Below are 24,736 nucleotides of genomic sequence, written 5' to 3' on the forward strand. Positions count from 1 at the left end.
CTGGAAACTGTCTGTGTGTTCCTCAGTGCTTGTCTGTACAGACCTTGAGTATTATCTTGGATGTCCTTTCATTGTAAGCATGGAAAGCAGTGAATGGGCCGGGCAGGCAGATAGCCAGCTATTAAGTGTTTGTGGTAACATTCATCAGTGAGCTGGCACATTGCTGCTGATTGAGCCCTTCTGTGTGGCACTTGCTTTTGGGGCTTGCCACACAAAAAGAATAACAGTGAACACAGATGATATTTCAAGGTAAATGCCTTGCTCTTCCGGTGGCATATTTAGCAACACTAATAGGATCAACATCAGAACTACTACTTGATATTTTTTCTTGAAAGCATTTCCCAGTGCCATTAGCCTTTAGCTTGGTGATAAATTTTTCATGCAGTTATCGCAGACTAGTGTACGGATTCCAAATGCCAGGATCAGTTCTTCTGTAACTGATAAAGCCACTTATGGAGCAAGATGCAGAAGCTCCAAACACGCAGTCTTGGTTTATGCCTAAAATTAATGATGTTTTTATCCTTTTAAACCTTTGAGGGGTTTTGAATGTAATTATTGAATCCAAATGTTATCCAAATTCATAGTTCGTTAAGTGTCAGCAAGGTATCTGATTAAAGGTGCTCAAATGCTCTTTTACATATGTCAGAAAACTTTCATAAAATGAAGCAAAATCCATAACTGGCTCCAACTGAATGCCTTTGTGCAACAGTTCTTCACAAAGCTTGAAGGCTTTTTAAGCGTTTGTATACCAAATAAAGACTAACAGTTTGATATTTAGCTTAATAATTGGTTATCGCCTTTTGTCTTGAAAAATCAGCCTCAAGAAGACTCCCAGCTTTCTTGCTGTTGTGTTCATGTATGTCTGTTTCTACTGGCATTTTAATAAATGCCAGTAATACTGTTATATTGTAAAACACTGTAAAAGTGGCTGGCCTTGTTCAGGGAAGAAAGAGGACTCAGACAGACTGTGAGGCAGTGTTGTAGCAACAGGCTGTTCTGCAAGCTCTGCAGGCACTGTAAGAGGTAACCAGGTTGTGCTTCTCTGGTTTTAAAGCCAGTGGAGTCTGTGTCATTGCAGTGATAACCAAGAGTCTTGCACCACTGCATTGGTCCAGTGGATGTTGATGAGTGATGAAGAATTGGATCATTGGGCAAGAGGCAGACAGAGAAAGCAAAGTGTGTGTATGTATGTCACAAAAACAGGAGGGAGGGCATTGCAGAAGTAATAGGCCCAGCAAAAAAATGTGTCAGAGAACAAAGTATGTGTCACCTTTGACTTGTAAACAGCAAAACTTGGGTGAAGTTTGTCTTCCTGTAAACTTGTATTTATCAACTTTACCGGGCTCAGTGGAATAACTGCCTGCCCTTCCCACTGCATGACCTTCTCTTCTCTGCTGCACACTTCCTTTCTTCCTTCTTATGTGCAGTATTGTCCCACTGTTCCTGCATGACTGGGAGGTATGTCTGCTTTGCACCTGGGTGTGTGCTGGCTGCCAGCTAAGCAGGTGACTGCTCTATTCCTGCTGCCACCTTCCCCTTAGTGGAGGTGGTGCTATGGGTGTCTCCTATTCACTGCCATTTTTAAAATAAAACTTCTATCAACTTGGTATCTTTGGACAACTTCAGTGAAATTTGCTAATGGGGAAGGGTCTATTTTGGGATCAAAAAGTACTGGGTGATAGGAATGGCCTCAGAATACCCAACAGTGTGATCACACATACCTTATTTCCTTAGGAAACCAGACTGAAAAAATGCATTCACAGAGGTAGACAGTAAGAGGAAACAGGCCAGCACAGGAAAAGGGAAGCAAGGATCTATATTTGGAAAAATTAAAACTGGAGTCAGCATAGGATGGAAGAATAAAAATAATTTGCATTTCTAAAATACAGGGGAAATTTCACAATCTGATACAAGTGGATTGTACTTCTTTAAAACTCAAGTGTGGGTTGCAACAGGTATTTATCACCTTAGTAAGCAGGTTGGGGCTACCTGGGTGTGGGTATCTCCCAAGACATGCATACAAGCACTAACTTGCTAAACCTGCCAGCCTGCTGTTTTAGTAGCAATATCATAGGAGCACTGTTTCTTTGAAAAGGGTGCACAAAGGGCACACAAGTTACTTGATTTCTAGAATCTAAGTTAGGAGGGGTGGCTGAGGGAAATGGTAAAATTTGCTGTTCTTTCATGTTCTTTCTCCAAAGAAAACATCTTAAATAAAATACTGGATCTGCCTGGCAGGAGCGTGGCTCCACAGACAGTTATCTGCGTCATTTTGTTTTTCCCTGACATTAATATTTTGCAATTCACATAGTTTCCTACCACAATGTTTTGTAGAGGGGATGAGGAGATAAAGGGAGCAATGGTGGCAGATGAATTTTTGTCTGACCAAACAGTTTGGACATAGCTTCAGGGTAGATCCACCTGAATGTTTTTATTGTGTTATATAATGACTTAAACCCCAAATCACTAACAGGATCAGTTCTGAACTGTGAAACTATCTGGTGTAGGCAGTCTGTTATATGAATAGATTGTCCACAGAGCCCATGGAGTCTCCATCCTTGGAAGTTTTTGAAACCTGACCAGACAGAATCAGGAGTAACCTGGTCTGAAATCAATATTGACTGTGATTTGAGCAGGAGATTGGATTAGAGACCAGGTAGTCCCTTTCAACCTGAACTGTGCGTCTGTGTATTATTTTCTCGCAGTTGTCACATTTATTTAAAACTTGGAGCTGCCAATGATACAAAACATTAGGTGTTCTTGAACATTTGGCAGCTTCAGCTAAGTGGTTTTAGTGAATTTCTGGAAATTTGTACTGCCTAAAAAATCTGGAAGAGTCCTCAAATAAGAATGCTGGCGTAACTTCACTGCTGAAGCAGGAGTGATCACAATCCAGCAAGTTGGTTTTTGCCCATTGCAGTGTAAGGGTGATGGCTTTTGTGATTCCAGATGGTAAATTATTGACATAAATTGAATGATCCAGAATATGAACAGAAACTAGAAAATCAAAACATATCTTGACACTTCTTGTTTTTAACCACGCTGTAGGTGGGAAGAGTTGACCTATTACTTTTTGAGGGTGATGTTGACAACACTGCCATCCTTCCCTGACCTGCTTTCAGAAATGAGAGGAAATTTGACATATAAAGCCAGCATGCATCCATTTCTAGGGTAGCAGTGCAGTGCCCAGTCTGCTGTGTCAGATCATCTCCACTGGCATTTCCTGCAGCTTTCAGGCATCCTGAAACTGCCTCCAAATATTTTCTGTTAGGTGGCATAATACAGATTGACTGCAGTGTAGATGCACCAGCTCTCAAACCTTAATCAAAAACCTACTTACCTGTGAGTAAAACATTTAAATTATGTTTTGAAATTATTAGAATTGATGTTTTATTTTTGTGTAAACAAAATATCCTAATCCCATTTGTCAGTGGAAGAGGAGAATATGATCAGAATAGAATTTGTGTGTGGAGAATTATGTCTTTCATATGTACTCTGGTTTTCAATGAGGAAATAAATGCTGGCATTTCAGTTCTCATTATGAATCAAAACATCAACTGTTACTGTTTTGTATTATTTTCTGGAGAGCATACATTACTTGGCTTCTGAAAATTAGTTGTTTGGGTTTGGCTTTTTTTCATTGCCTGGCGTTACAGAAAGCACCCTTCTTCCAGAAAACAAGAATAAGTACAATAATGCAAAATCAGCTTGAGGGAAAAGGCAATGGTGCATACAAAGATACTGCACATAGAGTGTCTATCCCAAATTCTTATTACATCCTCACAGTCATGAATAAACAGACTCTTGCAATTACTTGCAGCTAATGTTGCCCTGACAACAGTGTGTATATATAACAAATTCAGTAATCACTGCCAACAAAACCCCCAGTACAGCTAATGCTTCTGTTTGCCAGGATGAAATACTTTCATTAAGGATTAAATCAACTCCAGATCATAAGTTCTGCCTTCAATATTAGGATCAAAAGTAATTATTCATTCCAGTATATGGAGATTTGACTTCCCTATTTATCAAATAGTGATATGTGAAGGGAGAAGCTGTATCTCTTTTTAGCAGTTAGGTAGTGATAAATCACTTGGCATTGTTCTGGCAGGCACAGTGGATACAGTCTGTCTCTGATGCTTTTTGGTCCAAGTTTCTCCGCACTCAGTTTTGCCAGTTCTGTGCATGGTACTGATCTGCATATTTGCAGTTGAGGAGCAGCAGCCTCCTGGGACAACTGCAGAAATGCAAATTGGAAATATTTTTTGATTTAACTTATTAAGAGATAGAAGTTGTGGAATCTAGTACTTAAATGCAGCAGGTCACATCCTGGTGTAAACAGGGTTTTGCTTCAAAATGCCAGTTAAGTATATATCAGTTCAAATAAATTACTGGTCTGTTGCCTCCTCTGAGCTCTGATCTGTTCTGTAACTGCTGTTGTAGTCTCTGTGATCATTAGAGTCTGTTGACAGTTTTATTTTCAAGTTATATTTACTTTTAAGGAATCTTAGATGGTTTTACAAAGACTCAGAATTTTTCCAGTTCAGGGGAAGTCCTGCCAAGTTTAAAATTTTTCTGCACAATCAAATGTTCCCGTTTGGTGCCTTCTAAGACAGACTACCGAAGCTGCAGTATTTCTGAACACCATTCTGCTAAATACTAAAAGCAAACATTAGTTAAGTGCACAAATGGCTTGTAAGAATAGTGACTTCCTCCTATGAGTTAATATTTCTTTTAATTTACATATGTTAAACCAGTTGATTTTAGTAACTAGTACTTCAGTTGGCCAGTTGAGATAGAAAAGGCAGGACTAGCCTAGGACTCCTGTAGATTTTATCAGAAATGGTGGTCAAGAAAGTGAGGGTTTCTCATCCTTCCTTCTTCAAGGATACAGTTTCTAGGAAAAAAAACTTCCTTGCCCTTCCTTGCAGACTGTGTTTCTTCTGTTGACTGAAACTTAAAGTATGTGCTCTGCTCAGTGCATAATATTTATTAAAATATAAAACTAATCAAATTAACTTGCTCTTATACAACTTCATGCATTTCTAAACTGAATTCCAGTTTTAGTGGTGTGAAATTTGATGCACTTCCAAGCGGGGAAATTTGTAGATGAAATAATAAAATATTTTGTCACCAGTCAGCAGAAATAAGATATAAGGTGAGTATACATGACAGCTTGAACTTTATTAGGTTTGTGTCTCCTAGCTTTCAAAGTTGCTTGTGATCATTTTACAGCAGCAGAGCTTTTTATTATTAAACCAATTATTTTATTGCCCAGAGAAGCTGCAGATGCTCCATCCCTGGAAGTGTTGAAGGCCAGGCTGGATGGGACTCTGAACAACCTGGTGTAGTGGAAGGTGTCCCTGCCCATGGCAGAGGGCTTGGAACTGGATGATCTTTAAGGTCCCTTCCAAACCAAATCATTCTGTGATTCTCTGACTTTGTTATTCAGTTTACTTAGTAGAATTATTGCTGAAATTTATTATTTTTTTTAAACAAAAGTTATTATTGGGCTAGTGTCCTCTAGAAATAAATACTAGCTTTCATTTCCGTTTGAATTTTAGTGACAAAGCTGTTGTTCTGCAAAATTAGTTCAACAATCAGCATTCTGTAGTAGCAAACCCATATTTAATAAGGGAACTTTCATGTTTATTTCTTGTCTGCAGTTGTATTACCTTCATCTCTGTTCATTTGATGGGGAAGGAGGTAAGAGAACTTTGCAAAACAGTTAATTCCACTGCTGACAGCTGTGATGCATTACTTGTGCAGGTGTCTGATTGGACTGGTATGGGTCTCTGACTGGTTTGTGGTGGTGGTGCTGGGGAAGTTCAGTGGAAATTATTTTGGGTTTGAGGTGATTGTCTCAGTGACCTTGTGTTGAGGGAAAGTGTGACTGGCATTTCTGCCCAGCTGAAATAGGGAATCTAGCAGAAAATCTAGTAATGTCTCATTATTTATATTTCATACTTTGGATTGACAAGAAACTCTCAGTGAAAGGAGTATTACTTCTGGAGGAAGCCTTTTCAGTAACACTCTCCTAAATACAAAGAAGCAGCATGGCAGTTCTTCAGTACAGCTGTTTCTTCATTATTTTAGCAGTTGATGGGGTTTTGCTGAGGGGTTTTCAGGCATTCTTGGTTAGACTTCCTAATGAATTTTTCAGTCTCCAGTTCAGACTTCTGTGTCTCTGTGTGGTTGTAAGGTTTGATTTGTTTATGTTAGCTTCTGAAATACACCATCAAGGCAGTGACCCCTCTTGTAGGAATTCTGTTTGGCTTATAACTTATTAGCTTAATCGTAATGTAAGGCGAGGTAAAACAGGAGTCTGGGCTGAATTACAAGTAGCAGTTCTGTGATGTTTTATTCAGTTACAGATAGGAAAAAATACATGTGTTGGAAAACTTTGGTCTTTTTAGTCTAATAGTGTTTGTGATGAGGTGAAGAGCAGCAATCTTTTTGTGCTTAGTTTAAAGAGTAAACTGCTGCTGTGCTTGTGCAAACTCGTCCTTGCGCAGTTTGCTCGCGCTTGCACCACTGTTTTTCCTTATTGATCTGGTCTTCAGAGTAGTGACTTGTAACATATGTTCTATCTAAATTGTGATCCACATGCTGTGATGTGCTAGAAATAGATAAAGTATTCTGAATGGGATCTGGAGAGGAGAAAAACTGATGGATCTGCAGGTACAGTGGAATTTATCCACCAGATATTTTGAGAAATGTGGGACAACCAGAACAAAATAAGTGTAAGTTAGTTAATCACTGGACATCTTTTTAGACTGCAGCCTTTCAGTACTTAGTCTAATTGAGATCTGGTGAATGTTGCTCAGCAGAAAACATAGTTCAAAGTAAAAACCTTAAATTAGCCACAGATCTTGTGGGAAATGGTTTTGCTGCTGTTGAGTAGAGACAGCTATCTCTTGAGTTTGGGTTGTTAAAGCCTTAGCTGGTACAAGCTGAAATAATAAAAAGCAAAGCTGCACTCCACTTAAGAAGAGAATTAATCTAGTGCCTGCAGGGTAGGACAGATTGTCCACAGGGTTTACTAGTAATGAATGAGCTCTCTCTTTCACATGGTCCTTCACTGATTCACAAAACCCTAAAGAAAGGGAGGAAATCCTTCTGAAAGACCACTTTGCCCTATATTCTTAATAGCAGCAAGGCAGAACCATTTATGCCATTTAACTTATAAAAAAAATTTAATTGTTAATTAAATAGTGTAATTAACATTTTTCCTCTCTGTAGTTTTAATAGTTGAAAATTTGCTATTGCTCTGGGTGTGCAATGGGTGTTTATGACCTCAAGTTTATGAGTTAGCTTGTGATATTTCTCTTTATAATTGAATTTTCTTTTCTTTTTTTGTTAAACAGCAAAACCATTTACAAAACTGGTAAAGGAAATGCAACTCCATCGAGATGACTTTGAAATTATAAAAGTGATAGGAAGAGGTGCATTTGGTGAGGTAAGAGATTCTTACTTTCAGTTCTAGCAATAAAACTTTCATCATTTGTGCATCTGATTTCTTGTTACAGTTGACCTGAGGAGAAAATATTCACACAGATGTGCTAAAATACTTCCAAATGTGGGATATAGCTAGGTATACCTAATGCAAGGTCCCTTTGAAGCAGGTTATTCAGTGTCCAGGTGTGCCATTTCTGTGACTGGCTTTCTGACTTCAGTGCAGCCAAACAAGTGTCTCTTGGATGTGTGTATGAATAGAGTGGTCCCATCTAGCAGCTGCTCAGCTGAATTTGGGATCTCTTCTCCCACTTGCCATATGTACTGCTCGGTGCTGCTCTAATTTAACACAGAGCTGGGCTGCTTCTATGGTAGGAGCACAGGGGCTGCTCCACCCATCTGCCTGTCTCTGTAGCAATCTGGTAATGCAGAAAGACGCATTTGGCTGCCTCAAAGGCTGTTCCCTGTCATCTTTGAAGATCAAAGGCTGCTGGATCTGTTTTTTGGACAGCAAGTTGAGTCATGCTGGGATGATAGGAACGCCTTGTGTTTTGAGGACTCGCCAGTCCCAGGACCCTGGACTGAAGCTTTACTTCTTAATATGTTTGATGAAAGTCTCATCAATCACACAGGGGTGGTAGGACTTGCCACTGGCTAAAGCATTCACGGGCAGCAGGCACAGGATACCTGAGACTTCTGGAGAACCTCAAAGACAACCTTGTTAGCATTTAAGAACAGGTAACTAAAGTCATAGCTGTCAGCAAAAAACGTTATTAACTAGAGAATTTCTAGAAGTAAAAAGCCCCTTATATTTCTTTCAGGAAACTTCTTTGAAGTAGTGCCACACTAAAGTGAAACACAGAGACTGCCATTAGTGGCTCACTTCAGCCCAGTAGCACTGGCTGCAGCTTTTGCTGCCAGTGGCTAAGGATGAGCTTCCTGATCCCCATGTCCTGTTGTGTCCACAGAGCGCAGGACTCTCTGCCATGCCAGGCATTCCTCCCAAGCATGGTGTGCTCTGGACACCTCAAATTCTTTTATGTAGGGTTTGAATGTGGAACAGGGGTAGCACAGGGCAACCAGAAACTCAGCTAGAGAAACACCAGGACCATACCTGACCTGGGTTCAGAAAACAACGAGGTTTCTATGTGTATATGCACTTGGTAGCGGGTGAAGTAATGAATTCATATCCATGTAATTTTAAGCTACTTCAGAAACTACTTTTGAGAATAGTGGACACCTAAGACAGAAATTAATGTTTCAAGAATATCTCTTCATGTGTAGTGATGCTGTAACATGTAGTTTATATGTAATCATCATGAGCACAGCTGCTGAAGGAAGTGGAGCATTTTAATAAAATGTCCAGATAAGCAATAACATCTTGCCCTGTAAGGCAACAGTTCACTTTCTAGTGTATGTTGAACTTGATGAGTGCAATATTTGTTACAAATAAGGAAGTGTTATCTGATAGGAATGAAAATACTGCATGAAAATCACTTCTTTCATTTGAGTGATTCACTTGAGTGTTATTTGAACACACATTTTAGAGAAAAAAAGTTACTATAAAATGTTTGTCAGGAAAAAGCAATAATTGGAAAAATATTGGTTAGTCTAAAGGAAAGGAGTGAGAGCTACAAACTTAGTCCAGAAAAGAAGTCTAAGGAGGGAGGTTTATAAGTAGATAAAAGGCCTAAAGAACTAGACACTAGTACAGTACTTCTCTCTTAGGGTTTTGGTTCAAAGCAGTGGCACAGTTTTGAAGACAATGCCCTCACCTACTGCATACAGATTTTACTCTCCATGAGCTGGGTTTCTTCTGGAGGAAACTAACCAGAACGTCCATTCCAGGTGTGCACCAAATGGCCTTTTGGATCCAAGGAGTGCATAAGAATCAATCACTAGGTTTGATTCTCCTAACAGCTTCAAAGCATGTTTGGGCCAGGAAATCAGGCTAGATAGAGTCTGAAAAAAAATTCCTGAGCTGCATACAGTATAGATGGGAAGACTCAGCACGGGATACTTTGATGTTGTTCTACTCTTTCTGTGCCAAATGACTTGCTATAGTGGCTGTGACCACTGATATCTAAAGAATTTTAGATTAGCGTTTTGGCAGTTTGTCTTTTGGCGGGTTAGAAAAGGTTTCTGGATCTTTTCAGAAGTAGACTTGTGATTGCTTTAGGTATCAAGAATGGGAACCCTTTATAGTGACTTTCAGATGGAGTCAGTGTTGGGAATGCCTTCCCACAGTATAATATCCAAGGAAGGCCTGTTTTCCATAGTACTTGTTCTGTTCTTTTTCAAAAGATGCTTTTCTCTACTTAAGGAATTGACCAGCTGGAAATCTCAGTACAACAGCAGATGAAGTATTTATATGCATTTCAAAAAGGCTTCAGTTTATATTTGGTAGGGGGTTTAGGATGACCTTTCTTAGCTTTGGATCAAAGTCGTAAGGTGCATAAAACATAAAAATTCTGGGTGGAAACTGAATAGTGTTTGGAGTGCCAGAATCAACAGAATGTGTTTCATACTCTTTCATTTGGAAAAGCATGGCACTTTACAAAAGCAATTCACACATCCTGTCCCCTCCAGTGGAAATGAAATTTCACAGAAGTGAAATGAGAAAGTATCTTGATTTCATCCTTCCTTTTGAGCTGTGAGTGCTCACAAAGTCAGTGGTGTCAGTTACCTGTCAGTATCACATCTTGTTCATCTCTTATCTAGAAAAGTTTTGGTTTATAGTTGGAGCAGCTTGAAACTTTTGATCAGTTTAAATTGTACAGGAATCATTGATTTTAAGTTTATTATACTTTAATCCCCCCCTTGCCGCAGAATATTTTGTGCTTTTTGCTTATGAAAGAATCCTTTGACCCTTGTGTATACCACACTGCTATAACTGCCAGATTTTATAGGTATTATAAAATAGTAATTATGTAAAGGTTGACATTCCATAATAAGAAAATGAAATACAGCTTCATGAAAGGAACTGGTGGCACCTGACTTTTATAAAACAACACTTGAGAAAACTGAATAGAGGAGCTGTAATTTTTCCATAGTACTTTCATACATAAAGGGAAACTATGTTGGAAATTCCTTGACGGGCTTTATGTGCTAAAAATGCATTTTAAGAATACCTATAAAATATTTGTTTAAATGTATAAAGAAATTAATCAGAATTAAACTAAACATATTCCTGTTAGAATTAAGTTGTTTAATTTAAATACTGAAGAGCTAAACAAGGTAGACTTCAAAAAGGATGAAAATTACATTCCATACTTCTCAGTTTGGCTTCTTTGGATTTTTTGGAGAATGCCAGGTGCTTTATTCTTTCCAAAGAACTTTCTCATAAATCAGTAGCTTTGAAGAATAAACAAAATAAAAGCATAATATTAGTTAGTAGTCAGGATCAGTGGTCAATTTTTGCCAGAAAACATGTAAGCCAAGGAAGGAAACATGGTATTTGACCAAAGAGAGGATTGAGAGCACATGTGAGCTTATCCCTGTGAATGCAACTACAAAATCAGTATCTAAGGCAGATTGATATAATCACCAGAACACATCTGTACTGGCATGTCTCTTTCTCTCTCTCCTTCTCTCTCTTTCTCTCTCCCCTCTCTCTCCTCTCTCTCTCTTTCTTTGCAGAACTCAGCTTGGTTCTTTACACTTTTTTCCATCAATATGAGAACAAAACCCAATGCAAAACCACCTGAATGAAAGTTCCTGTAGCGTGGCACATCTGAGAAAGCAAGAGGAAAAATGTTTCTTAAATTCTCAGTATTATGCTAAGAGAGAAACAGCCCTACCTTAGGGCCTAGAGATTTCCTTTGTAGCCACCTGGACTTTTCCTTTCACATAAAGGAAGCCAACCACTTTGCAAGCAGGGTGAACTGAATTGTCTGAATATCCCTTACAGCAGCAGCATGTAAGGCTTCTGACTCAGGAAGTCACTGGTTTGAGAATATAATTTATTTTTTTCAGAAGTTTCATAGTTAGGAAGAAAAGTTGGAAATATTATTTGAGTGTATGACAGTTGGAATAGTTTATAATTTGAAATGCTAGAAGGAGGATAAAACTACTCATGGTTCTTCCTCATCTCCTAGGTATTTGTCTGGGTATATACCCAGCTGGGTGGAACATTTTCATGAGTGTCCCAGTGTTACTTTCAGTTTTTCATTTCCTGGGTCATACAGGCAGTTAACTCATGTACAGAGGGACAACCTCCACAAGGAACAAAATTAAATAATAAGTGAAAACCCCCTGAAATAAGATCAGAGGTAAAATGGTTTTCTGTTATCTTAATTCTGGTTTCTATGAATAAAATAACTGTAGAAGTCTATGTTTGTAAACAAAAAAGTATTTTGTGTAGCATGAAGTTTCTTGTGAACTACATGGAAAGCACACAAATTGCACAAGAGTGAAAATCACCTTGCAAACTACACGGAAGTGAAAATACAGTCTTTAGGAGATTTAAGGAATATCAGCATAGAATACAAAACTCTTTCAGATTTTCAGCCTTTAGAAAACCACACCAAAACAACAAAGAAACCAAAAAAGCAAATCCACCTGTGGTTTGAAGTTTGCCTGTGCCTGACTATTCCTTTCATCTAGAAACACCGTGGACCGTTACTTGAAATGAAATGATGTCCTGAGAACGTGTCCTTGGTGGGATTGTGCTTACCTGGGAAACTCAGGCCAGCCTGAGAAGTGTTTTCTGTGTGCTTGGTGTTTGGCTGCACATGCCAAAGGAACAGGGAGCAATTGTGCTTACAGCAGGGAGAGAGGGATAGGAAGAGGACACTGGGGACTGCAGCTCTAAAAACTTGCCTGTGCTTCTTTGCAGGGTTCATCTGCCCTCAGTTAATGTGCTTGTATGTCTTTAAGATGACATGTCCTCATTTTGTGTAAAAGACCATTTAGGCACACTGCTGTCGATCAGCACATTCCAGTCAAAGAGCAGTTGTTGAAGGAAGGATGCGTCAAAATGCACCTTATTTGAGAACTTGGATTGTATAACGTGGCTGACACCTCCTGGAAATTTGGCAGCGTGGGACTGAAACAATTGTCTTCCTTCCCTCGTTTGTTAGCAAGGATTTCTTGAATGAGCAATGCTTACTGTGGTTCCAGCAGAAGGGTGGAACTGCTTGGTCTTGCTTAGCTCTAAAATAACTAAACCTCTTAATGTGCCCCACCTAAGTATTACTGCTCTGGATGGATTAGAAATACCTTTTCATGTAAATGCTGTTGTGTACAGACTTGATCTGTGTAGTGTTCAGTAATAATACGTCACCTCAACTCGGGATGCTTAGTCAGAGTCTCAGCTGGGATCAGCAGACAGAAAAATGTGTTTCCAGGAGAAAATAATGGCTGTGAGAGGATAAGACTGACCCCTGTGTACCGCAGGTTCTGATCACTGCTGTAGTTTCTAATGAGAGAGATACTGGCTGAAGCTGCAGTGAGAGTCAGAAGTGAGTATGTAAAACCTTCATAGGCTTCCCGTGGTCAGTTGTGCTTGGCAGCGAGAGGCAGAGCTCTTTGTGCCCTTTCCACCTTGTAATCACAGCTGTAGGGTACTGAGTTCAGTGTTTTGATGTACTTGTAGAAATTAACCTGGGGCACAGGGAGCCTATGGACTGCAATTAAGGCTGTCTCACCTATTCAGAAGCTTTGGTGGCTGCCGTTAGGTGCCCAGCAGGGACTGTACCATCCTACATTGTAGATTAATAGAATTCCAAAGTATTGCACACCACATATGACGCTTTTCATTCAACTATTCAAAGAGTCAAAGCATTCAGAATACGATGCAAAAGAAGTATTTAATTAGCTCTGCTTTTCTTTAGCATGCTCTTTATGAAAAAAGGAAAATTAAATCAAAGCAAGCTATTTTCTGCTGTGGAAATGGATGAAGAAAGAAGCTGCTTTGTTTTAAAAATGCTTCAAAGGAGCTGGTTGCTATCTCAGTCCTCCCCAGCTCCGTGTGTGTTTGTGTGGCAGCACCATGTAACTATGGAGACAGGCAGGTTGCAAGGAGCCGGAGAGACACACACAGTTCATTGTGGTGCTGCTGTGAGAGCAGCCATTTGTCTCTGCACCCCCCCAGTCCTGGGGAACAGCTTAGGTGCTATTTGGGGCCTTTATTCTTCTTTTGCAGAATCTTCTGGCTGGTACTTGTAAGGCATTTCTTATTTGCACAACACAAGGATATACACTGTATGCTCAAAAAAACATGATTTTGCTTTGGAAATCTGCACCATGGCATATGAACTCTATCAAAAGACACTCTGGTTTTTAAATTTATATGTAAAATAGACATTAAAAAAACTGATAGAGCAGCCCAGACCAGTTTTTCCTCAAAGATGCAGTATTAAAACTATCAACTAATGAGCTCTATATTAAAGATTTTTTCCTATCTGAAAGTGTCAGGAGGATAAAGTAGTTCCTGCAATGGTTTTGCAGTAGCTGGTGTGCTACTGGTATCAATAGCATGATGCAGAAATAGTAAAGTAAAAGTGGCATAAACAAGCTTTAACCAAAGGAAATGAATGTAATATTCAATTATAAATCTGGTAATAAGACATTATGGGTAAATTGTTTACATCTGAAATGACATTTTGTCTCTTCTCCCAGTTGAAAGGCTTGACTAAAATCTCTCCTCAAATGTCTAAAGCCTTTCCAAGTTCCCGTCAAAGGTTAATTCATGGTATTTTACACTGTTTTATCCATGTAATTTTATTGTCTATTAGACTAAGGAGATCTTTTATCATCCACTTTTATTGATGCTCTTTCTTCCAATTTTATTTTTAGATAGAATCATAGAATGGTTTTTGTTGGAAAGGGCTTTGTTCCAAGCCTTCTGCCATGGGCCAGGGACACCTTTCACTAGACCAGGTTGGTCATCCACCCTGGCCTTGAATAAGAGCAATAATGCTTTTTTCCTCTTTTTTTTTTTTTTAGCAAGTAAGGCTTTTTCTATTCCCACAGTAGCATGAGAGGCACTTTAGTTTCTTGATCACCTCAATCATCCTCTTTCACACCTGCTCCAGATGAAGTTTATTTTTCTGAGGTGTGGCTGTGTGTGGAGTTTCTAGTGATTTTGTATTGCAAGGCAGTAATGTTTACCCATCCCCAGTGGTGTGTATCTGCCTGTGAATTCCAGGCTCAGTTTGCCTTTCTTCTTAACTACCTGCCATTATGAGCTGTTTGAACAAGTATTATCACCTATATGTCTGTGTTCCTCTTCAGCTGAGAACATTTTGCAGTTTCACCTTATTCCTGTAAGTCCAGTCCTAAAAGATAAATTTTACCTGAAAGTTTAAGGTACCATGAGCATGAATAGTGTCCTAGTGAGTTTGGGTGGTTTTTTTTTGTCTGCTTTGAAATTAATGCCAGGTTGATTTTTAAGAAGAATCTGTTAGCTGTCTTAATTGTTTTCTGGAAACCCAATCTTACATTTAAATTATTTCTGCACTTTATTGCACCATACTTACAATTTACATAAAAGAAAATTTGTAACTTGATGCTGCTTACTAATGCTGATCATGTCATTCAAAGGGCAAAGTGCAGTGGTGGGAAGTTCTGTCATGTCTATAGAGGATGGTTTGGCTCAGATTCCCACCCTGTAGATTTCATTGGAAAATTGGGAAAGGTGGAACTTGACCTGGGAAGGCTTTGCATAGTGCAGCGCTGAATGCCAGTATTGAGTAGGTTTTGAAGATCAAAATACTCCTATGAAACAATTCAAGAAGCAAAATACTAACTCTTGCTGAAGTCTAGAAAAACTACTTTAGCCATATTGGTTCTTTATTTCGTTTTATTGCACTGCAAGTGAAACAGAGCTTTGAGGCACAAAATATAGCAGATGCAATACAAATCTGATAGGGTGTTGTGGCTTGTAGTTACCATAGATGGATCTCAGTTATGCTTTAGCCTCCATTGTCATACATTTTTTTTTTACATAAATATATCTAAAGTTGGTTGACAAGTAGGCACAAGGATTCATTAGGTTTTCTGAAATCCTTGAGGAAACATACTTCAGCTTTATTGCAGTTTTCCTGTTGCCTCAGTCTTGAGTATGACAAGTCATAGTGATGCTAATCAAATCAGATGGTGATAAATCCATACAGACTGGAAGGTGAGTTGCAGTGGTGGGGGAACCCTTGCATCTGCAGTTCTTCCTTGTCACATTTTTAAGACTTAATAAAATAGAATCACCTAAATATCTACCAGACTATTCTGTGATTGTTGAGCATTTGGCCCGCCTGATTCTGCATTCCAACCTGGTGTTATGAGATGCAAATTGGGAGTATATTTTAATTTCCTTAGTTTGACACATGTATTAAAGGTGGTAATTCTGGGCCAAAGGTGTGTGGATTGGTTAGCCCATGTACCACCCCTTTGGCCAGGTAGAGAGGTGTAGGAAAAAGAATCCAAGAACAGAGCAGAGCTGAATCCTCAGTTTCCAGTGGCTGAGGGTTCAGGGACTCCCCAGCCCACCCCTCTGACTCAGTGGTCAGTAGTCACTGAGGCCACACTGCAGTGTGTGTTACTCAGGTATTAAGCATGTCTGTATTTAAATACTTTCTGAATACTTAGGTGGCCACAGCAGCCTGTGGCTGACTACAGAACTTTTGTGTGACAATAATACTTCCTTTTTGTTAACTAAATCAATGCTTACTCTTGTTACCTTTTTTTTTTTTTTTTTAATGCTTTTTAATGTCTGTGTTATGAGAAATGGCAAATTATTGTTCTCTGTTCATCCTCCCCATGACATTCATGCTTTCATGTCTCTCATAGCTGTTACCTCTTCCAGGCCTGGAATATTTTAGGTTATTAAAATCTTCTTCTTGAGAAGCTGTTTTATCATACCTCTGCTTGTACATTTTTTTTTCCTTTCATTATCCTTCCCATACTGCTTTTTTTTTTTTTAACTTCTAATACTGTGTAAATTGTATTAGGCTTGGAAATGGAGAGTGAACACCAATATTAAATCCTGGTATGTGCATACCATGAGCACTTGTTCAGCCAGTAGACTTTTAAACTCTGAAGATTGAAACACTGCTTTTATTCTTAAAGCAGGCATTTGTAGCAGTACAAATCTGTGTCCTTTGGAATACCTCTGAACACCAACAGAATGGTTTTTCCTTATGTTAGTAGATGTGGTGGATTGGTATGTAGGATAAAACCCATCATATTTAAAACCAGACATCTTGCATGGTTAGCACAACTGCAGTGTAAGAGGCCTCTGTTTGATCTCGCAAAGTGGTCAGTGTGGTTATTGTAACTGAATTTGAGGTATGCCAGAGAAGGAAGAATTAATATAAAAGTTAAGAAAAAGCAACTCCACTGCAGTGTCTCAGAAGGAGACAAAATATTATGTGACAAAAGTAAACTTAGAAATGCTGCCACCTGATGAAGAAAGTGAAAGAAAGGTAACTTGAGGAAACACTGAGGTATTTTATGGAAGAAGTTATCTTTTCCAATACTGTAAGAGTATTCTTCCTTATAATAGCACTGAGTTTATCAGGGCATAATTTTATTTGTGCTTCCCTGTTTCGGTTCAGACATCAGTGAAGTTTGGGTTATGTTTTTCTGCTTGTTTTCTTTAAAAAAAAAAATCCTGATTATTTGAATTGGTTGAGCAGTCAGGTCTAGTGAGACAAAAATTCTGTCACTTCTGTGAGATATCTTCAGCATCCCTGAAATTTCTTTCCAGAGATAAAATTCATGGCAAATTATTTAATTTACTTAGTGGTTCAATGAATTTTTCTGCTGACATGAGAAGCTGTCCCACTGTCACCCTTGTAACTAAAGCAGCAGTGTGTTTATTGGTGCCATAACTTGATAACCACTTAATGAGAAAATATGAGTCAGCTTTCTTTTTATGAGCTATACTTTTTCTTCCATAGAAGACAATTATCTTCCTCCAGAAAGTTTAAATCAGTCTTTTTAAAGCAGTCTTTTCAGTTGAAAATAAATAGCAATAATATAGTTAGTGTCTGGGGAATTGCTAAATAAGTCCTACAGATTTGGCATCCTTTCTTCTTTTCCTTTCTTCTTTTTCCAGGCCTGTTTCATTTGCTACTTTGTTCTAACATTTGCACAGCTCCTTAGCTGTGCCTGCCCTCTGTGATGTCGGGCTTCCATCACTTCTCAGCAGTTGAGCACACTCCACACTTGTGATATCCTGCAATGCTTTTGGACAGTGATGGCCTTAGATGAAGTGCAGTAGATGCCTACCTGAGTTCTGATTTGTGCACTGTGTTTGCACTTAAATGGCTGAGCAGTTCCAGTTATGTGGTGTTATGAAACTTGAATGTTGCTATATCGGGGCTCACAGAGCTACACTTGCACATTGCATCTGCCCCAGAGCATTGGTTCATTCCTCTGCAGTAGGTGACCTCTCCTCTGCAGTAGGTAATCCCTCCTCTGCAGCAGGTAACCTTCGTGCTGCTCTGTCCCTGTCCCTGCCCTGGAGGTGTGGGCATTTCCTGAGTCACAATGTTCTGTCTGGAACAGTTTAAAAAGTGTAGTGGGTAATGTCAGCATCTTGCAGTTTCACAAAAGCTTTTAATGCACTGTTTGACTTACAGTGTGCCTTCAGCTGGATCAGGGTAATGACCCAATTAAGTGTATAAAGAGAGGTTTTTACAATGACTTTTAACTGTGATGAGAACAGTAAGGCTGTTTACATTTAAGGCCATTACTGAAGGTCAGTTGAACAGTTTCATATGTGCCAAGGAACCTGGTGTATTTGATTGAGACTTTCTTGTCTTGCTCATCCTTGCCCCACAGCATGATCAGTGTCTGTGGGAGGCGTTTGTAGGCCAGGAGACACTGGGGTTGTAATGTAGCTCTGGATATTCTACTTCACTTAGAGAAACTGCTGCTTAGTGCTGTGCCTTTCCCAGTTGTGTCCAGGGCCAGATTCCCATGTCTTTCCTGCAGTGGTACCTTTTTTCCAGAGCTGTCTGTCTGTTACATGGCTGTGCAGGTGTGTACAAGGTGCTGTCACCCACTACATCAGCTGGTGAGTGGAGCTTCACTCACTGAGGGGTGGAGGACTGAGCTATGTACCTGAAGGGTGAGATACCTGTATAAATGTGAATATCCTGTTCTTGTGTTACCAGAGAAGCAGTAGTTTCCCTGCCCCTCACTTGGAACTTCTTTACTGGTAATGTGCAGGGTGATACTACATTTCCCTCTTCCCTCCTCAAGACTTAAGACTTTTGATAATGGATGCACTGTTCCAACCTTTTTTCATAGTCAGCAGCTTCTTAAAGCTGCTGTAGCTGAATCCTTTCTAGATAAGAGTTTTTAAGCAACAGAAGAGGCGAGGTGATGTCATTCCTTTTCACACAGCTATTCAGAGCTCTGTTGGAAGCAATGAAAGCTGGGTGGTTTTCTGCTTCTGAAACAGAGATGAGCTGAGAAGCAGTAGAAATAGCAGTAGAAATATACAAGCAGTCCATGTATAGCCCTGTGAAAATGTTGCTGTGTTAGTCATGATGCCTGGTTTTCTTTTGCCAACTGGAAGAACTTTGTGGAAATGATGGCGTTACCACAAGAAGAATTAGTTTTGGTCTTTGAGAATACAAGTCTTGGTCAAAATAAAGTCTTTGCATTCCTAAGCCTTGAAGTTTTTGTATTCTTGTTTTTTTCTTCCACTTACAGCTGTGTGCAGAGCTACTGTTCATAATAAATCAGTGTAAGCAAATCTAATACACACGAAGCATAGTAAAATGCTGTAAGCAAAATGGCAAATAAATATTTTTTTTTTCTTTTAAAGTATCTGTATACAGTACACAAAAGCATGTTAATTTGCAAATATCTTTCAAGTTTCTGAGACCTGAAATGTGAAAACAAATTAGTCAAATGTAGTGCATTTCTATTGACAGCAGCCTTTCTTGTTTTCTCAGGCTGCCCTTTTAAATGTTGCCCCACTGGCTGCAGGCATGACTACAAACCCCACTTGTTCTTGGGAAACAATGCAGCTTTACTACACATCTTCATATGAAAAGGTTCATGCTCCTCCTGTATCATCCCCCATGTACTTCATCATGGGCTCTTGACCACACATGGTGCATCAAGCACGTAGTAGTAATGTTGGAGGAATACAGAAGGAGCAAAGACTCAGACTGCAGTTTTTCAATGTGTCAGTTGATCACTGATGACTCCTTAGTAACTTATTTAATGGATTTGTGAACATTAAGCTGTTTGAAAACTGTATTTCTCTGACCATGCTTTTGTGAGTATTGATCTCTTTAAATATTGTATTTTTCTTTTCATGCTCTTGTTAAATAAAGATACCTTATTGTTTCAGGTTGCAGTTGTTAAAATGAAGTGTACAGAGCGCATTTATGCAATGAAAATTCTAAATAAATGGGAAATGCTTAAAAGGGCAGAGGTAAGTAATACAGTTTTTTAACACAGAGAATTTTTGAAATTACATTAGGAAGATTACATTGAAGCTCTTCCAGATTAGGAAGAATTATTTCATGAGCATAGGAGCTTCGTTCTTTTCTCTTTTTTTTTTTTTCCTTAAGCTGTTTTAATGCAATCAAGTCTGACAGTCCCTTCCAGGCATCTGTTGTTCTCAGCATTACTGTGTATTCATTTACCAGACAGTCTGCCCTAGTTCTTACCCTGAATTTATTGGCCAGATTTTTGTTTACAGTAAAGGCAAGTTAAAGACTACATGAAAGCTGAGATTGGTGCTACTGTGACATTCACAGCTGTATACAAAAATGTTATGTAAAAGGTCTTTCTTCTCTTCAATCCAGAAAGCGTGCATTAAGGAGCTTTTCATCCTACAGTTTGTAACAGGATTTATATAGCTAGTAAAACTATAACTAAATATTTTGGAATCAGATTCAGATTGTAAAGCAAAACGTGTTAAGAAGGTAAATCTCTTTAAGAAGGGGGTTTTTGGCAAAAGGAGGTGTACACTGTCACAACAAATTGTGTAAATGTAAAGGCGAATGGGTGCTTCACACATTAGGAAAAGAATACTAAGAATACACAGTGGGAAGCAGCTTTCTAGGGTAGATATTTCTAGGATACAAACTCCTCCATGGTGGAGGAAAACCTTATGGCACATATATAACATTATATAAGTTAGCAGATAAATGAGCTAATGATTTGAAGAGAAAAGACATCAGGACTTGCAGCAGTTCTGTTAAGGGACAAGCAATAGGGCTTTGCTGAGGTCTGAGGTTGCTGACCCTTCCCTGTCCCATTCTTCTGTTGCCTTCCTGACACCTCCTCCCCCCAGCCTGCCCTTCCTAGTCCCTCCCTTCCTTTCAGTGAGTCAGTGCCAGGCCTTTTCCTGTGACAAAATCTCCTCCCTCTTGTTAAGCCCCTCTTCACCATTGCCTTTGCCTGATTTAGTCACAGTCTGTCCATCCATCCATCCATGCACTTCTTTAGAGGCGGCAGCAGCCGCTGCCACCCGGTTCTCCTTTGAGCTGTCAGGAGAATTCACACCCTGGGCTGTGCTGCATCAGCGGTTCTGCATTAAGCCTTTCCCTGTAGGAGGGAAATTTGGTGCCCTTTCTATGCAGATTTGAGCTGTGTTAATTTGTTGGTCAGTATAGAATTATTTTAAACACAAATATTTGCAGGGGTCTCCCAAACTCTAATGGAAATACAGCTATGCTGCCTTACTTCAGTCATTTTTAAAGTGATTTTATTAAGTGGCCTAAGTAGATGCAGCTTTTGCATGTAGAGAAGACAGCTGTTTACAAATTGTATTCTAATCATGCAACTAAGTCGCCTTATCCTCTCAGGCAGGCATGAAGGATGTATAATGAGCAATAGTTTCCCAATACAAACTTAGAAAAAGTAACAGTCAAAAATAGTTTTCTTTCTGCTGATTTTCCCATCTACAAAGGACAATAAAGGAGCTGTCTTATCTGCAGGACCACTTTGTCTTTTCTTGATCAGTTTGCTCTCTTGATTTGGCTTTTCTGGATAAGCAGGACGTTACAACCTGCATATCAAGTTCATACAACATTTGAGGGTTAAAGTTTTCCCGAATGTGGTAAAACCTGTTAGTTTTTTAAATGAAGCCTGCAAGAATACAATAGCCTCTTAAATGGAGAGTTCCACTGAAAAAACAGACTTCAAGTATTTTATTAATCCACCTCATGTATTATTATATAATAATATTATCATCATTATTATTATGAGTGGGTTACAAAGCATGTTGTTACACTGGTTTATGTTTGTTGTGCATGGCATAAAACAGCAAGAAGTTAGCAAAATATTGCTTATTCATGTACTAGCTGCAAGAAAAAAAACCCATATGGTTGGAAATAAAGGAAAGGTTAGTGAATATCACCTGACATCCATAAACGGGTTGGAAACAAAAATAGGCATGCCATTTATGTTGATAAGGACCATTTGTATTCGTTGTTCTCACAGCAAAATACATAGTCATTAGTGTATTACTGTTGACAGTTCCAAATAAGTCCTGACTGGCTGATTAGGTAGCCTGTCATGCTTTTTCAAGTCACATCTCAAGGCCTTTTAAGCTAGTGTAAGCAGAGAAGGAGAATTTTATGCTCTGAATTCATGATGCAGTGTTCAGCAGCATTACTGGGTTTTCAGTGTTCGTAACATTCCCTCGCTGTTTGAGGTTGCACAGTGAACTGGATCAAGGGACTGATGTCTTCAAAAATAAACAAACTAGTTTTCTGTGTTGGCAGCCTCCTCACTTTGTGGTGCCAGGAGAGTTGAGAAGTGCTGTGCTCTGGTGCTGTGGGAAGGGGATAGGATTACTTGGAGCTGCTGTAGCTGCCAGCCCTTTTTTGCAGAGCGCTACTTTGGCCTTGCATTCATAAACCGTTAAACCACTCAGTTGGCATTTAATTACAATTTACTTCTCTTTGCACCAGTGATGACTAATTTACAATGTGATCACAGCATGGTCTCCTTTGCTTCCTTGGAGGGGAGACTAGTTGGAGATACATTTGTAAGGTGCAGTCAGTATACAGGAAGGTTTGGGCTTCCCAGGCACATTTCCATAATACATTTTCTAAGACATCTGAAGAAGTGGCAATGACAAAAAAAATCAGTTCTTTTCTAGAACGAAAACACTTCAATCTGTAGCTATCAAATATCCTGATAATGCCTCTCTGGATTGAGAGTAAAGGAAGAGTGGCAAGGTCTGTTTCATGATAGTTCTGATCCAATAAAAACATTAATATACTTTTATAGAGGAGGACTTGCTTGAAGTTTATGAAAGTTGTTTTTATGTAAAGATACTGAGAAAACTTGTTACACAGAGCTTGCTTCTCTGAAGTGTTGCAGTGTGCCGTTTGAAATAGAGTAAAGATTATTGAAAATTAAAATGCATTATACTGGCCAAAGATAAGACAGGAATAGTAAAATCTGCTTATTTCCCGTAGTGTGTTAGCAGGGTCTGGAACTGGGACTGTAATGTAATAAAAGTATACATGAAACTGTTTTCATAAAGGCCTTTATCAGAAGATAAAGACCTTTCCAAGAGTCTTTCTACTTTCCTAGAGCCATTATCTTTCTGCCACAGATGGTAGTGACAAGTTATTATTTTCTGACTTTTAAAAACGTTGTGTAAAACAAAGATTTAGCTTTGACTTGAATTGGCTTGTGGGCTTTTTAGTGTTGGGGGTTGTTGTGTGTTGGTGTGGAGTTTTTTGGGATTTGGGTGGAGGAAGGGAGGTTGGTGAGTTTTTTTCATTTGGTTTGCAGTTTTTTGGTTTGTTTTTGTTTTGTTTTTTAAAGTCGCAGTCAGGATTAGAGTGAGTGAATGCCTGACTAAAACCTGCAGAGATTCCCTGGCATGTCACTTGTGTAGACTGAATTCCAATGAATAGAGACCTCTGTTCAGTAATTTGAAATAATCCCATAAAGCATCCATATATATTCATCCTGTGAAAACTACTTGTTGATGTTGACAATGGCTTTTCTCCCCCTCTCTTCCTTTAGACAGCTTGCTTCCGAGAGGAGAGAAATGTCTTGGTGAATGGAGATTGTCAGTGGATTACTACATTGCACTATGCCTTTCAAGATGAGAACTATTTGGTATGTTTGATTCATCAGCAAATAAAAGCTCTGGGTTGTGAAAGAACTTTATTTTTGGTATATTTTAAAAATACTGGTGCATTAAGTCAGTCCACCTCATGCCTTACAGCAGTGTTTCAACATTCTTGTTTTCTCCTTGAAGCAGAACTTCAAAGGGTCTGGCTGTAACTCCAGGAGAGTGAGAAAGTTGTGTAGGACTGTAGTATATAGAGATTTAGTTAAGCATCTTAAATTAACAGATCTCCCCTTGCATAAAAAATACCATGTTCAAATTTAGTATTTTGTATAAGGTTGCAGTTAAATAATCTGAGACGTGTTAACTGTGAAAGTAAGAAATATTTTATTTAAAATTTTCATAATGTCTTTTAAAGCAAGGTTTTGTTTTAAACTGGCAAAGTAATTTAAAAGTTTGGTATTTTAAAATCCATAGGGGGAAAAGGGCCTGTTTCTTAAAAGTACTTATCTAAAAGATGTTTTTAAATCAACAGATTGGTCATCTCAGTAGTTTGAGAGACTTTAGCAAACATTTCTAAAGAAAATCTCTACTCCTATGACATTTCTTTATGATTGGTTACTAGAACTGTGACTTATAAGCCCTGTTTACTTTAGTCACAGAATACAGCAAGGTACTGCAAGTCGGTAAAGCCCCAATATTCTGCAATATACTGAACCATACAGCTTCCCTGTGGCTACTTCAGGCTGGGATTGCAAACCTGCTGTTTCTGTAACATCTGACATAGTTGAAGTGTGAAAGTTTTCACCTTCTTAACACTTTAGTAGCATGGTAGCAAGTCATTAATATAAATAAGAAAAAATGTGTTGATAAAAGGCTGTAAGTACTCAAAAATTTCCACAGATGCTGAGACAAAACACATTACTTTGTCATGTTTGGAGTGTTTTTAGAATAAGGAGCACATAGTAAGAAATTAAGTAGTCGCATCTTAGGCCCTCATTTACAGGCTATTTCCATTGAATGTTTTGTGATAGGTCCAGTTTTTCAATCTCTCACAGTTTAGTTATCTCTGGCACTGCCTCATGATTTCAAATCAGCTTGTAGTTTCAAATTCCCACAGAGCTAAGCTTCAGACTTGCATAAAAAGCATCCTGTTTTGTATTTCCAAGTAGCTTGTAAGAATGGAGCTACCTAAGGAAAAATTGTCAGCTGTGTGAGATAACAAGCAATAGCAAAGATACCATGGAGGTGGAATCTTTTCCCAAAGTTCCC

The 24,736-nt window shown here is 38.9% G+C and overlaps 1 protein-coding gene across 5 annotated transcripts in view; it reads left to right on the forward strand.

The window, feature by feature from the left end:
- CDC42BPB (CDC42 binding protein kinase beta) overlaps positions 1-24,736 on the forward strand; it is a gene marked incomplete at its 5' end in the record, with an annotated part of 90,595 nt that overhangs the window by 21,009 nt on the left and 44,850 nt on the right. For all 5 annotated transcript variants that reach the window (XM_083863022.1, XM_083863023.1, XM_083863024.1 and 2 more), the window contains 3 exons: positions 7,368-7,459; positions 19,769-19,852; positions 23,416-23,511. In XM_083863022.1, the coding sequence (XP_083719148.1) occupies positions 7,368-7,459; positions 19,769-19,852; positions 23,416-23,511 (272 nt within the window). The remainder of the gene's footprint in view (positions 1-7,367; positions 7,460-19,768; positions 19,853-23,415; positions 23,512-24,736) is intronic.

The sequence above is a fragment of the Zosterops lateralis genome (genome assembly GCF_965231275.1).
Source record: "Zosterops lateralis genome assembly, chromosome: 6".
Taxonomy (NCBI): domain Eukaryota; kingdom Metazoa; phylum Chordata; class Aves; order Passeriformes; family Zosteropidae; genus Zosterops; species Zosterops lateralis.